At 44.3% G+C, this 14,717-nt stretch overlaps 1 protein-coding gene across 1 annotated transcript in view; it reads left to right on the forward strand.

Moving 5' to 3' along the window:
- The window catches only part of LOC108631096 (zinc finger protein rotund), a 90,520-nt gene that overhangs the window by 29,296 nt on the left and 46,507 nt on the right, over positions 1 to 14,717 (forward strand). The window contains exons 3-5 of the mRNA XM_026818812.1: positions 1,299 to 1,367; positions 1,451 to 1,502; positions 12,117 to 12,292. Coding sequence (XP_026674613.1) covers positions 1,299 to 1,367; positions 1,451 to 1,502; positions 12,117 to 12,292 — 297 coding nt within the window. The remainder of the gene's footprint in view (positions 1 to 1,298; positions 1,368 to 1,450; positions 1,503 to 12,116; positions 12,293 to 14,717) is intronic.

Consider the following 14,717-nt stretch of genomic DNA (forward strand, 5'->3'; position numbering starts at 1 on the left):
AGCCTTAACCATCGTTTTACGATAGAACTCATCTTCTACAGAAAATTATTTTACTATCATTTTATCGTCTTATAATTCTTAATCGTCTATCATTAAAACTTTTAATACTATAGTTTCATTAAACCGCGGACGATTTTACACGAGCAGTTTGACCAAAATTGAACTGCAAAAGCAGACTCTAAAATGTTTTTCTAAGAAGATTCGTGAAGAATCTTGGCTGTTAAGTTTATCATCTATGATACATCCCTTTTCCATCGTAAACCACCCTTTACGGTTTCTGGTCCGAGTCCTTCGAGTAGGATACGTGACCACACGCAAAGTCTACGACGTTATAGAGGGTGGCACGGACTCAGTTGTGGTTTAAGGGGTCATGAGAAGGGAAACGGGGTCATCCCTTAATGTCCCTAGCGTTCCAGGTTGTCAGACGTACATTCGTTCTGTTTAAACCGCCCCCGCCACGGCCTGTTTTCGGCCTGAACGCGCTCGGTATTATGGGAACACGATTCCGAGGGAATTTTACCCAAACCATGGCAATTAGTGAGACGACGAGTGATTTACGTGCGTGAAACAAATTTGAAAGATTTCGAGAACCTCCCCCTTACACTAATTTCTAACAGGTTGATATACCTTCGAGTCTTATCGATTAGGATTGTATTTTAATTAACATTCTACGAAACGATTTAATTCTTCCTAATGAGATCGCAATATTTCTTTACCAACGAAGATATTATTAAATCGTTTTGTACGTCAAAATTAATGATAAAGGAGAGGATTGTTTGTGTAAAAAATTGTACCAAGATAAAAGGGGTGGCAGGGTCGATTGTCTATCTCCATGGAAGACCGAGTGATGCCCAAGGTCACAGGTTAGACCCGCCACCCTCGTCTGTGTTGTGTCTAGACAGTACTTTTCACCCCTCGCCGCCTACCCTCTTTACCATCGACGACGACCCTCTTTGCGTCCGCCACCAGCGCTACTTCGACTCCTTTCCCGTCCGACGCGATGTATTACACTCCACTCCGGCACCGACCTCTCGGTTTTATGCCACCGTTCCATTATTATACTGGATCAATTATAAATATCCGTTTTTCCGAAATTTCCTTCTCAACGTCATTTATAATTTTCTAATTTTATTGCCTGTTTTACGTGAGCTAAATATAAATTGAAAAGTTCTTTCCGAGTAGTCTTTAATAAATAAATAAGTAGCAACGATTTCCTGCCCGTCAGTAATTTTATAACAGAAAGCAGGAAACCTCCCGCCGGTCGAGAAACTAACGGTATCCGGTTCTTTCTGTTCCAGCAATGCAACCCCCACGACAAGGAGAGCGACTACTGGGGCGGAGGACGGGGCGCGAAACAAGGTTACGAGGTGAGCAAGCCGGTTGCACATATATTAACCGAATCGCCGGAATTTTCACGGCCCCGGTGCTAATTCTACTTAGTGAAGCGCAGCACTTTCTGTTGCAGGCGAAAATGAACGCGGACCACGGCCAGTTGCAGAAAGGTGAGTCCACCCTCTTTTCACCCTTAATTAGATCGCTTAATCGTCGCTCGGCTTAATTATGCTCGGCCGGTCTCACCTTCGCTGCCGAACCCCTCCCGCACCGTACCGGCACCGGCCCGGTTTTTCCCTGAAAAACGTTTTGGCCATTGAATAAACGCCGAGCAGCGCGTAAATATTGGCACTCAATATTCGATAGCGCAGCCATTCGCGGATATTGAAATAACAGAGGTGAACGACGACATGGAGAATCGAACGCACTTCGTTTTTTCTTTGTATCCGTTTTTTTCTTTTTCCTTTTTTCGACAAATTTCGTTGCGCTCGGAATCGCGTCGGTCAGCGCGGCCAATTGGAAGTTATCCCATTTTTTTGACCACGGATTCACTCTCCGTTAAATATCAATTAGTGCGAACGACGAGAACATTTATAAGTAGATCGCGGATTTTTATGGAGAACAGATCATTTGCGACAATCAATTTAAAAAGTGAAAAATTAATGCGTATCCTGCGCTTTCTGTAAATGGATAAAATCCGCGGTTCGATCGTAAGCTGATCGAATGATTTAGCGTGTAAAAAAAGGCAAGTGTCCTTCTGCTTAGTAAGCCGAACGTTTCGTGAAAAATGGTGTACGATTCTCGGCTATTCGTTTATGCACGATGCCATGCAATATTTCGCGGTATGATTTCATCGCTGGCCGAAAGTTTCTCGTTAAATAATTCAACGTCGTTGGAGACCTTTGGCTGTCCGTTCGAGTGAGACCGCGGCATGCGAACGGGGAACGAGGACGGAGAGACAGGGCCGAGGCTGACGCACGTTACGTGTAAATACAGTTCGTAAAGCCGGTTCGCTGTTTGAAAACCGGTTGTGACTTTGCATCCGTGACGTAAGATCGTCGATTAGAATCGAACGAGGCGGAGGGCAGCATCGAGCCTGCGAAAAAAACACGTGTGAACGCAAATTTATCATTCCCCGGTGCCGCTATTCCTCTTCTTTTTTTTCACCCCGCCGTTACCGGTTCGGGATTTCTTGCTTTTCTTACAACGCCCGGTTGGTCTTCGTCGTTTTTTCTCTGGTTCCTTCCGCGTTACACTTTCCTTAATTTGCAATAAAAAAAAATATGCGTGATATTCTGATACACGTTGCATCGTAATTTGTCTATCAATTAGCGGCACGCGTTCTCGAAAATACACGGAGTGTTTGAAATACTGTGATCGTAATTCGTCTATCGATCAAGAGCAGAATTCTTATATTTTTCGCGTTTAGTCTCATTTATTCAGAGCCGGGAAACGTAACGTGGTGGGGAAAACGTGTACAGCGTAAATGGGCGATCTACACGACACGTCGCGCGTGCCATTGGCAGTGAAAAACGTTTATGGAAACGTGCCTCACCTTTTACGAGTGAAGCCACCGATTACTTAATCCCTTCGGGGAGAGAGCACCGGGGAGAGAAAAAAATGACTCCGCGGGTTCTATGAATGGGCTAGGTCATTGCCGGCGCGTGTTTCCCTCTAGCTGGAAACGCGGATCGATGATTCAAGCATCGGTTCAGGCACGAGGGGTCCGTTATCCAATTTTCCAAATGCCTCTTGCGTTTTAGTACACCACCAGTCAACCAAAAGCTTGTCAGCGTCCTATTTTTTTTTTTTTTTTTATTTTGTTTAAACTGCACGCGTATTGTTTGCATATTATGAGACCTCGAGGTTTATGGAATCGACGGACCCACGGGTCTCGAGCCGAAATCTCAGTCATGCGATTCGTCCATTAGGGAATAGTCAAGGGGAACGTTTACGCAATCGCTGCGGGCGGATTTTGGGATCGGGTCGAGAATTATTCGGATTCGAAACACGCGAGGCGATGATAATGACGATCTCCGTAAGGAATTGAGTTATTACTTAACGTAAGCAACATTGTTCATTTCACGAAACTCTCAGTGAACAGCCGCGAGGCAGGCTCCGACGTCGGCCGCGTAATATCTTTAAAAGTCAGACGAAACTTTAAGACGATCTCGAGGAGTTATAATGATTAGATATCATTTGGATAGACAATTTGACACGTTCTGAGTTCTCCTTCATTCGGTATAATGAGATACATATGAACGAACCGAAGATTCGTATGATCGTAATCTGGGTAGACGATTTGACACGTTTTAAATTTCTCAATTCTCCTTTATTCCCTCATAATAAGATACGAGAACGGAACAAAGAACAGGGCTTGACACGCGATCTTCGGCGCGGCGCGCCGTTTCGTCACGACTTCCGTTTTCGAAACATAATCGCGGCAAATAGCCGCGCTCGGTCTCTAATGACCGAAGCTGCTTCGCCATGGTAATTCCAGCTGAGACCGTCTCGATCCACCGCGACGCCTCGGTTCGGCTCGTTAATGTAACAGATAACGACTTTCACCTATGCGTGCACCTTGCCGTGTTGCGGCAATCTCTTCCTCGCCGCGATCGACTTCATTTTCTCGGCGCGATGCCTGTTCGTGTCGCCACAGGTGGCTAACGCGTTGTTTCCACCGAGAATGATGAATATGTTAAGCAGCTTGTCCCCCTGACTTCTGTTTCGACCTCGTAAGGTTCTGTATCCTTTACTTTCAATCTCTCCCAGTTTTCCGATACGTCCAGTTTCATTCACTGACAACTGAAACGTTTTATAAATCATCGGGCAAAGAAAAAGTACGATTGAGTCAAATGCAACGACAAGTTATACCAGTATGAAACTTATTTTGGTACTTCGACAAATTAGAATTGACTTAATCGAGACTGACGCGATTTAACGAAAATCAGAAAATATAAAAAGGAAGGAAGTGCATTTGTGACGATCCTGTAATAACTCCTTCAGCAGTCATTGCTGTATCTTTGTCAGTCGATCGGTCAAAGCGCGTATGAGAGACCAATCGACGATCCCCTCCTGGAACTTATGAGCGGGAGTGTACACGCATGGACCAGTTGAACTCGTCGAATTTCGAAACCGGTGATCTCCGATTTCCGTTGAACAGAGCCGCGCTAATGAAGATAAATATCGAAATTACGCGACGGGAAAAGAGGCGGGAAATTGTCCCTCGAGAGTTGAGGCTTGCATCGCGACCTCTCGATCTCGATTCTCCAGAGACTCGACGATAACGAGTCGAACGACGTCGTCGTCGTCGTCGTCTCGCTTTCGTTTCCGTTTCGCGATTCACAAAAGGACATGCCGTCACGTCGGTCCTTTCACAAGAAGCGATTACCAGGCGATATTCCGATTTGCATTCGTCGTAAATTCAACTTTTCCCACCGCAGAATCAGATTACAGCCTAACAAGTTTTAATCGTTCCGAATCGTCGCTCGGCTTCGTAAAATTTATATAAAAATTTGCCTGGCCGCCGTCGGCGTGAGATGCGGAAAAAGACGAGTGATAAATCACGGTGGAGAAGAGGTGCTCGTCGACGAAGCAACGATCCTTCAATTAACTTTACAGCTTTCTCGGAAGGGGCTGTCTTTCAACCCGCGGAGCTCGTGAAGTAAGGAAACTTCCGAGCGGAATTTAGCCGTGGAAAAGGGCTCGTTCTCGCGGATATGTTTCTGTAAAGCGACGTGTAAATCGTTACCGGTGCTCGTCAACGACGAACCTTCGCGCGCCGCGCGTCGTGATATAAAATCCAGCAACGACGTCGTAAAACTTGGGAGGCTGGTGGCGGTAAAATCTCTGGGAAAGCCATCAAACCTGATGCAGGCGGGAGGAAAACCTCCCGGCGTGAGGAGGGGTGGGGAGCCGTAAAAACACCTCGACTACCGATCGCCAGAGCCAGACGATCGCCAGACGGTCTGTCTCTGGCGATCGTCTGGCTCGAGAAAAGACCCTTCCCCTTCCTTTTTCCTTAAACCTCAAAGATTCCCTTGGCGAAGAAAAAAAGCATCCTCTCTGGCACGCGGAATACTCGTTTCAATTTTTTATCCTTTTACTGATCGATCAGTCTCATCCCTCTTCATAACATTATGTCTCTAAATCTTATTCTCTCGACTATTATTCAAATAAAAAAATGTTTTACTGTTTTAAAATCCTATTGAAAACAGAATAGACTTGAGTCAGTGCCACATGTTTGGGCAAAACGTGCATATATCCTTGAGAAACAGCCAAATATTAGTCCCCCCTCCTCCCATTGATCCTTGATTGATCAGTTTCATTATTTTTTCTCAACGTAGCATCGTGTTTCCATTTATCTACATCTTATTTCTTCGATTAATATCCAGAAAAATTTGTAATTCCATGGTAAGAAGAGATTTTTATTATTCCATTAAAAGAAGAGTCACGTGAGACATTTTTGGCGCGTCTGAATGTAGGTCCCCTTGAGAAACAACCAGTCAGTCTGATAGTTGTCCGGTGACATAACGACCTTGCCAACGGATGCATCTCATATTTAATTCCGTCTCGAGACCTTTCCAGGCTCTCGGACAATAGGCCCCGCGGGCGTCGAATCACCTACCGAAACGTTCGTCCAAGCGACGTGGCATCAACGAATTTAGAAATTTATCCTCTCCTTTGCTTATTCCGAAAACCGAAAGAACTCGCAATTACATTTTTCTGTTCGCACACTCGACCGTCGGATGAGGAAATAATTATGAAGTTCAGGTGTTGTTTTTTTATTTCTCGTATCGCTCGTTTCTCATGCTTCAAATATTCGAATAAATTGCAATTACATCTTTTTGTCATCATTGAAATCGCAAAACCGATTGCTAGACGTGCAGACAATTATGTATAGAATATTCTGAGCGCGACGTCTAATTGAATTTCTTGTTGTCGAGGGTTCGACGCGAGTTTTCGCGAAATCACGTTTCCACACGTACGAGCTCGCAATCGCGACTCGTTCCCGATCTAAATTTTACATTGCTCGCTATTGTGCGCGCACAGACACTCTTCGTCTTCGGGTTCACCCCGGTACACTTCGGCGAGCATTGAATCGCGATGGATCGATCGGTCCTTCCTTTACTAACGTTTCGTGAACGCGAATCGTTCCTATAATTTCGTTCTTTGTACGTACTTCACCCAACCTTGTGATTCCAGTCAGAAATCGTTGCATTCTTAATCCTTCCTCTGTCAATTTGCACTTAAATCGATGCGAAAAATCGAAACGACGCCTTTCCGGACACGAGGCGATACATAAAAATAGTCACGAATGCATCATGAGACAGCGAAACAAGTGGAAAGCGTGCGGAGCCAGGATCCTTGATCCTTCCGACTCGATGACGTCAAGATCGCTCTCGACGACGGCGGATCGAATATTCATGAGTGTCGCGGAGACAAGCACGGGCTACGGTGTCGCGTTCACGGCTGCTAAGACTTGCGACAGAGACTTGAACGGCCTGGATCAGAATCGCGTCGATAACACCTCGTATCATTGAGCTTCAACCCTTTACCGGATTACGAGTCCGGAATATGTTCATATAAGAGAGATTCTATAAATTTTTCTTCTAACTCCGGTATTTAACGAGTTAAGTATTATTAATCGGCATTTTATGGGTACTGACAAAACCCGGCCGTTCGAAACAGCAAACTTTTGACAAAAAAATGTCGTCTTTTCTGAAATACTCCTAAACCGCTTAACCTACAGGAAAATTACATATGACCTTATTTGTAGCTGACGACTAGAGCTACAACTTTTGTCTGAAACATTTCTCGCTACCGCCGATAGTTAACGAGTATTTCGCATAAAATGATAAAACAATTTTTTACAAAATACTGATTAATTATTGACGATAGTAAAAAATGTTTCAGACAAAAGATGTAGGCACCATCGAAAGCTACAACTTTTGTCTGAAACATTTCTCGCTACCGCCGATAGTTAACGAGTATTTCGCATAAAATGATAAAACAATTTTTTACAAAATACTGATTAATTATTGACGATAGTAAAAAATGTTTCAGACAAAAGATGTAGGCACCATCGAAAGCTACAACTTTTGTCTGAAACATTTCTCGCTACCGCCGATAGTTAACGAGTATTTCGCATAAAATGATAAAACAATTTTTTACAAAATACTGATTAATTATTGACGATAGTAAAAAATGTTTCAGACAAAAGATGTAGGCACCATCGAAAGCTACAACTTTTGTCTGAAACATTTCTCGCTACCGCCGATAGTTAACGAGTATTTCGCATAAAATGATAAAACAATATTTAAAAAATACTCATTAATTATTGACGATAGTAAAAAATGTTTCAGACAAAAGATGTAGCTTTCGATGGTGCCTACAACTTTCGTTGCAAACATTTTTCGCTAGCGGCAACCGGTAAGTCTTGATGAATTCTCGAAGAAATTAAAATTTTTATTTCTTCAGAATTTCGAAAAATGCTTCAAGTAAAAATTGTAAGTACTGCTGTTACCTGCAAAAAATGTCATATACACTTTTTATCTACCTTGAATATTTCAGGTCTAATCGATTAATTATGTCCATCGACTAATATTACTTAACGAATGGAGTTAGAAGGAAGTTGCATAGGATCTTTTTTGTATCTGACAACGTTAATGACTGAACCGTAGATTCGAAGTATTTAGAGAAAGATTGGATGTATACATTTGACGGATAAAAGTTTCTATTCAGATGTTGTTTCTTAAATTGGAATAACAGATTGTCGATAAGTACTATTCGTTTCTGGAAAGGCAATGCGTTTTGTCCACTGCAAAAGACTAGGTCTCATGATGATTGTTTGAAACCGGAACGCTTTAACTATTATGAAGAAAGGAAAGAATTGAAGAATTTATACATATAAACGGATGGATTGTCGTTCCGCGAGAGGGACCGAAATTCCACGATGCTTCGAGTCTCGTCGAATTCCGGCTCGGTTCGACGCAGCTGGTAAACAATTATAAACATGTGTCACAATGGAGACAATTGCTACGCTCCCACGGCCATTAGTCCCGTTTCCCGCGAGACTCGGTTCCGCAAAGGAGAGCCTCTTTTAGCCCCGCTTTTCGTTTCAGCGAAAATTTCTGGCCGAAAACTTGTAAAGGGATAGAAAAGAATTTCTTTCTACATAACTCGCATGTAAAGGTGTTTCGCGTTTGTAAAAGTTGTAAAAACGGATAAACTTGTAATTCGTGAACAAGAAGGAAAATCGTGGAGTGGTACCTCCGTCTGTTGCAACGAACAAAGTGAAAAGAGGATAAATAAAAACGGCGAACGTCTGGTGGTGAACGCTGGTAAAGGGAGCTGGTTCGAATGGCGGCGAAGTGAATGAAATCGTGGACAAAGAGACGAGAGCTATAGCGAAGAAGAAAGTGGAAGTAAGTAAGACAGTTTTCACGCGTCGAGTCGCTGCGCCGAAACGGCCGCGATAATTCCATTGAAGTCAACGTGAAACGCTGGCTGCGTGACGCAATGCGCCATTAATGATTCCGGCTGACGATGAAAACACGCGGCGGAATTGCGTTGGCCCGTCCCACAGAAACGCTTGACACTCAAAACTAATCACTGTACTAGAATTATTCTATACTTTGAATCGACTCGTTTGCGATAGAAAAGATCTCAGAATAGACGAGGACGGGATAAAAGAGAAGAATCGCGGCGACGATAAATCGACGTTATTCGTAAAAAATGTAATCGCCCTCGAAATTCGCATCGAGCCGAGGAAATGGGGAAAATTTTTTTTGAAAGACATAATGCATCGGGGATCGTGTTGCGTTCTAAACTTAGTGGGAGAGCCGGCTTTTATCTCCATTCCGCGTCGCGTCGTATCATCGTGCTCCATTCAAAGAACATAAAAAGCCACCTTTCGACTGCTCAGAGATTTCCATGCCCCGGAAAAGAATATTTTCTAAACGCGTCCGCTATAAAGAATCTAATTTATCTTAAATGTCGTTAATTTCCGCGAGTAGCAACAGTCTTGCACGTATTACGCTCGTTGCATATGCACTTCTTACTTATGGATAATTGCAGATCTTATGTAATGTTCCAATGAGCATATTGACTCTGCGACCTTAGGTCCAAGTCTCTTCTTCGTTTTTTTTATCGACCGATGAATCTGGGACAGAAATACTTTTGAAGAATCTCGTTTCGTGATTCTGTTATGTTACGACCGATCGAGGGAAACGACGCAGAAAACCAACGCACTGATTTTCCGCGGTTGCGATATTGCGTACGCTAATTGCCGGCCGAAGGAGAACCTGACCCACCTCTCCTGCCTCGTTTCCCCGCTCGTCGATCATGCAAAGCGAGAGACGATCAGACGAGTCCGGGTGCACGAGATCGCGTATGCAAATGATAATTATCGAGTTCAAGCACGCTGGAAAGATCAATTAATTGTGCCGCGAGGAGAACGTTACGTGCTCGCTAACGTTACCGGCGATGACCGATTCGACGACTGCTTCGCAGGTACAAAGTTCCGTTCGCAGATCGTTATCGCGTCGCGTATTCTATAGATAATTCAAAATTCTATTACTGTTTTCGATTAGAGAAAAGTTCCATTCTTAATTGCTTTTGTTTTGACATAATAATTTATGTCCGACACTAAAATAATAATTTTCCATTGGCTACATTACGTATATATATTATATTTAACCTCGGTAATAGGCTCTTAAATCTGTGTCACGCCAGGTATGACCTATTGCGCATTCAAACTCGAAACTGCGCACCCGGTACGTCAGATTTTGCCAACGGACCACGTGCAATCGGCGGCGACGGTCGCGCTTGTTTCTCAACGCATCTCATCGAGATGCAAATGAGATGGAATTAAATTTCTGTATGCAAAGCGGCAGAACACCTTAAAGGACTTCGCGTTCGCTGGTCACGGGTTACAGTGTCACGACTGCATATGCACGAGCAATTACACGCGCGTGAACCAGCCAATTAAACGGCTAAATGCGGCGATAATGGTAGCGCGATAGGAAAAATGGAGTGGGGAGAAGAAAAAAGGGTACAGAGAAACGTGATTTGCAAAATTTTCGCGATGCCCGCTGACGTGTTTCGAGCGGCAAGATTAATTGGCCTCGCGCCTTGCACTCTTGTCACTGCTATTGACACCGGCTCGTCCTCGCCGTTCATTAGTAATTTATTTGCCACTGCCTACGGGTAAGGATAAATAGGAAATAATACGATAGTAATAAGAATAAATAGGAAAACGATAAAACTGCGGTTTTCTTCGTGGAAAGATTCTGATTCGCTTGTGAGTGTGACAGTGAATACTCGATGGAAGGGTTTCGGAGAAGCGCAAAATAATAACGAATAATCCTGTTTCTGAAATTACGCCTAATCACCGGGGAAGGTCGACCGATTTTTCTTATTGGCAGGAAACGGGTCAGACACTCGATTCATTACAGCTTCCTTCGTTTAATGTTGCTCTAATACTTCCTGTAGTTTTTACCGGAGTCCGCGGTGGCACTAAAATTTCATCTTGCCGGGAAAGACGAATGGTAAGACAAGAATCGATGAAAAGGAATTGAGAACGCGCGCAATAAACCAAGGGAACGCGTGATGCGTAATGAAAGTCGGTAACGGTCGATCGCGTGGCGTGCGAGCATCGTTCTCTGCTTTCTTTCTTCTTTTGGAAAACGAGGACTGAATCCCGTGCCGTAATGAGACGATTTTAACGATCGGATCGATGCCAAAGCGTTTTACAAACATCACTGAAATTAGTTTAGTGGCTTAATGCGATGGCGTTTTTTATCGAGACTCGTAACGGCCGCCTTTTACCTGTTACGAGTAATGCAAGACATGCTTCTGTGCAAACAAACGCGAAATGAAACTGTCCTGTACGTTACTCGTATCTTTCACTGTGCGTTTGAGTTATTAGCGTGAGAACTACTTAGAGGAAGCAGAAAGAATGGTGGGACAGGCACGCACACGGCTAGCGGATGCACCTGTAACCCAGCTCGATCTCGATATCGAGAACTTGTCTTCTAATGAAAGCCGCTCGTAACGCAGGATCACTCGTCCTTGCAACCTGCCGAGATCCTTGCCCCTTCGCGTTGCGTCAGTCGATCCGCGTGCCTCTTTCTCTGGCATTTACTTTTGCTCACGCGAATTCTACTTCCAATTAGTCATCTTATCGGTCCAAATTACGCGCCGCTTACCCCAACGTTGTATTAACATGTAGTCAGTTATTATCTAATGGCAAGAAATATGGCTAGAATAAATGGTACAAATTGCAAAACAGGATTTTCGTTGCATAACAAAATAATACTTTTGTTGTTGGTCGTATCATGTTTTCTAGTAGCATCGATTTTATTCACGATCGCTCGTCGCGATAAACACGGCCGAAGTTCCTTGAATCATCGTTACTCGTTCCGCGTTCATGTATTAATTTTTTTTTTAATTACCATCGAATTGACTTCGCGTCGATTGTCCCGGCGAATGGTAGCTGAATTTCGCGGAGCTGGCCCGAGCATTAAATGTGTTCGATAAGTACTTTCTAATCTCGCGAACATAAAATGCGAGTGTAACGTTAACGTTTATGTAGATCTACGAGCAAAAAAGATTTCGTTCGATTAACTCTCTGAACCGTGCAATCAGCCATCGAAGTTTACCGCCCGAGACGTTATAATAAATAAGAATTTCGTTGATCCAGATAATCATTTATTGCCACTGTTGCCTCACGATCTCCCTCGGGTTTATTTCAAGCGAGATCTCTCTGATCATGATTTCAGGCGAGGATCAATATCGAGGAGCCGGGGGATCCAGCAGTGGGAGTCCGCCGGCGAGTCTGTTGGTGGTTCCTCAACCTTTGACCGTGAAGCCCTCTCATCCGTCGCATTTGAATCCTCACCTGGGTGGACCGCACTCTCATCCACCGAGGAAGTACCAGTGCAAGATGTGTCCGCAGGTAGGTAATCGATTTTAAACGACATCGTACATGCGACTTTCCGTTTACTCAAAGCTAAGAGCGAAGCTACGGTTAAGAACGAGCGCGAAGAAGAAGGGATAGATAAACGTGAAAAGTGAAGGGTGTAATTAAAAAGTGGGAACGTAACTGGACATTTTTGTTCCCTTGCGAGCCGATAATAGGCCGTTTTATAGCATCAACCCTTTACCGTGGCCCCTCGGGTCCTACGCACAGCAGTAGCTGATTTTTACCGCAGGTACATTCGTGCGACCGCGATTCAACAAAGCCACGAGGGTTATTCGGCTCTCGCCACTGTTGTAAAACACCGGCCATTCAGCTGGCAACCACTTTTCTCCGCTCTTGGTGCGTCACACCATAGAAAACTGGGAACAGGGAAGCACCCTCTCTCGCTTTCCCTTTCCCCATCGTTTTCCCCCCTGTCCGTCAAGTAGCTTCCGTAATCTTCGCTGGCAGCAATTCTTTCATCCCAAGCGATTGTCTTTTTATTTCGTTATCTTTCAAAAGCTGAATACATAATTGGATGAACCATGGATTGTCGTTTCACATCGTTTAACAGGCGAATGCAATTTCTTGCGTTTCTATAAATATTTGAGCCAAACAATTCGACCGAATCGCTCCGCATCTCCATTCATCTTCCAAAAAAGGGAAAACAAAACCTTAGAGACGTGGATATTCTGTCGTTTCTCTCTCTCTCTCTCTCTCTCTCTCTCTCTCTCTCTCTCTCTCTCTCTCTCCATCAGAAAAATCATTTCTGCTTGTATTTTCCATCGCGTACGTATCTCATCCGGCCACGTATCGATTTTATTTCTATTTGAAGCCCCCCCTCCCCGCCCTCCCCGGCGGAAGTCGACGACGCGACGTCTCCGTCGTCGAGGGTTCTCAGGTAGAGAAAGGGGTTGCAGCGATCGCGCTCGCACTGTTTCGCCCGAGCCGACCCTCTGGTTTACGATCTGGACCTTGCGTTTGCGTCTTAAATAATCCAATGCCGGGATTAAGGCGTCGAAAGCCTCAAAGGGATTATCGTGTTTTCCCCTCTTAATCGCGGGAACACAAAAACGTGATGGTGCCGGTGTTTGCAATTAGCCGCGTCAACGTTGAAGGATTGAAGTTATTTGAAAAATCAAATCAGGGTTAAACTGATATGAAATTAACGTGATATAAATTTAAGTAGATCAGAGCGTTTCATGTTTGTTGATTGAACGATTTTAAGATCGGGTGATGAAGGCTGGCTAATAAAATGATAGTTCTTAATTGTCTTCGATCAGATTCAAAACGAGGCAGTGCCATTGAACTGAAATCGATAGAGTGAATTCGATGATACTTTCTGGATCGTAGAATGAACCGTTTCGCTCTTGAACAAGCTCTTGCAAAACGGTATTACGAGGCTTCGGCGTTACTTTGATCTCCGCGAAGTGTCGACGAGCGGTAGTTGTTTTGGAGTGCATCGTTTAGCCTGTTACAGCAGGTAACGAAAGGGTTGCGAAGAGGCGATTTTCGAAAATTGAGCCGTCGGTGACACTTTCCCGGTGCATTTACGACCGGATTTCACGGGTTAGGGATCCAGCGATACTGCAGACTCTTCTAACCCTTTTTTCCAGCGGTTGTTTGCAGACTTATAAAACTCCTCTAATCCCTTAACTGCCTCATCGACGAGCCCTTTAAACTGATCCTCGTACTTTCTCTGTATTCCTTTTATCATTATCTAACGGCAACGAAGATGCTGTTTGTCAACGTTTTCGTTAATCACGTTCAGAAAGTTATCTTTGTCCAGCTTCCTTCGATCCGATCGGTACTCGTGATTCTTAAAAACGACGACGCCGCGTTGGCGTTTCTCAAAATGCAAGGCGAGAGAGGATGGAAACGGAAAAAGAGCGAAGGACACGCGGCGCACCATGATCGTTAAAATTTAATGATATTCAACCGAACGGTTCTAGAATAGGAAAGATTATCATAGGCCGGAGGCCGGCGAAACACATCATGCTCCGATCTGACACATATACGTATGGTATATAGCTCGCCTGTTTCCGTTCCGTTGAAAAACAACAATTATTGCCGGCCATTAAACGAGTGGACGTCAGATAGAAGAGCGAACGGCTTCGCTGTACCACCGCGCCCCACCGTCGTCCGCCTCCCGTGTTACACATAAACATATCGTAACGCGGTTTTACGCGCGGTTTATTATTAGGCTATAAACTAAATTTCAATATCCGATAATTTATTCGTGATGACCGAGGCAAAGAGGGATCAGCCTGAAAGGATTCCGTCTCGTTCGTTCTAGCGACGATGTTACCTCGTCTCGGAACGGTCCGATGACAAAAGGCGATGCACGATCATCGATTCTGCGTAGCTGGCGAGGCGAAGGGCCTTCGTTGTTTCATCTCGATTCGATACTAGTCACGGAGCG

The sequence above is a fragment of the Ceratina calcarata genome, unplaced genomic scaffold, assembly GCF_001652005.2.
Source record: "Ceratina calcarata isolate Rehan_Ccalc_2016 unplaced genomic scaffold, ASM165200v1 scaffold145, whole genome shotgun sequence".
Taxonomy (NCBI): domain Eukaryota; kingdom Metazoa; phylum Arthropoda; class Insecta; order Hymenoptera; family Apidae; genus Ceratina; species Ceratina calcarata.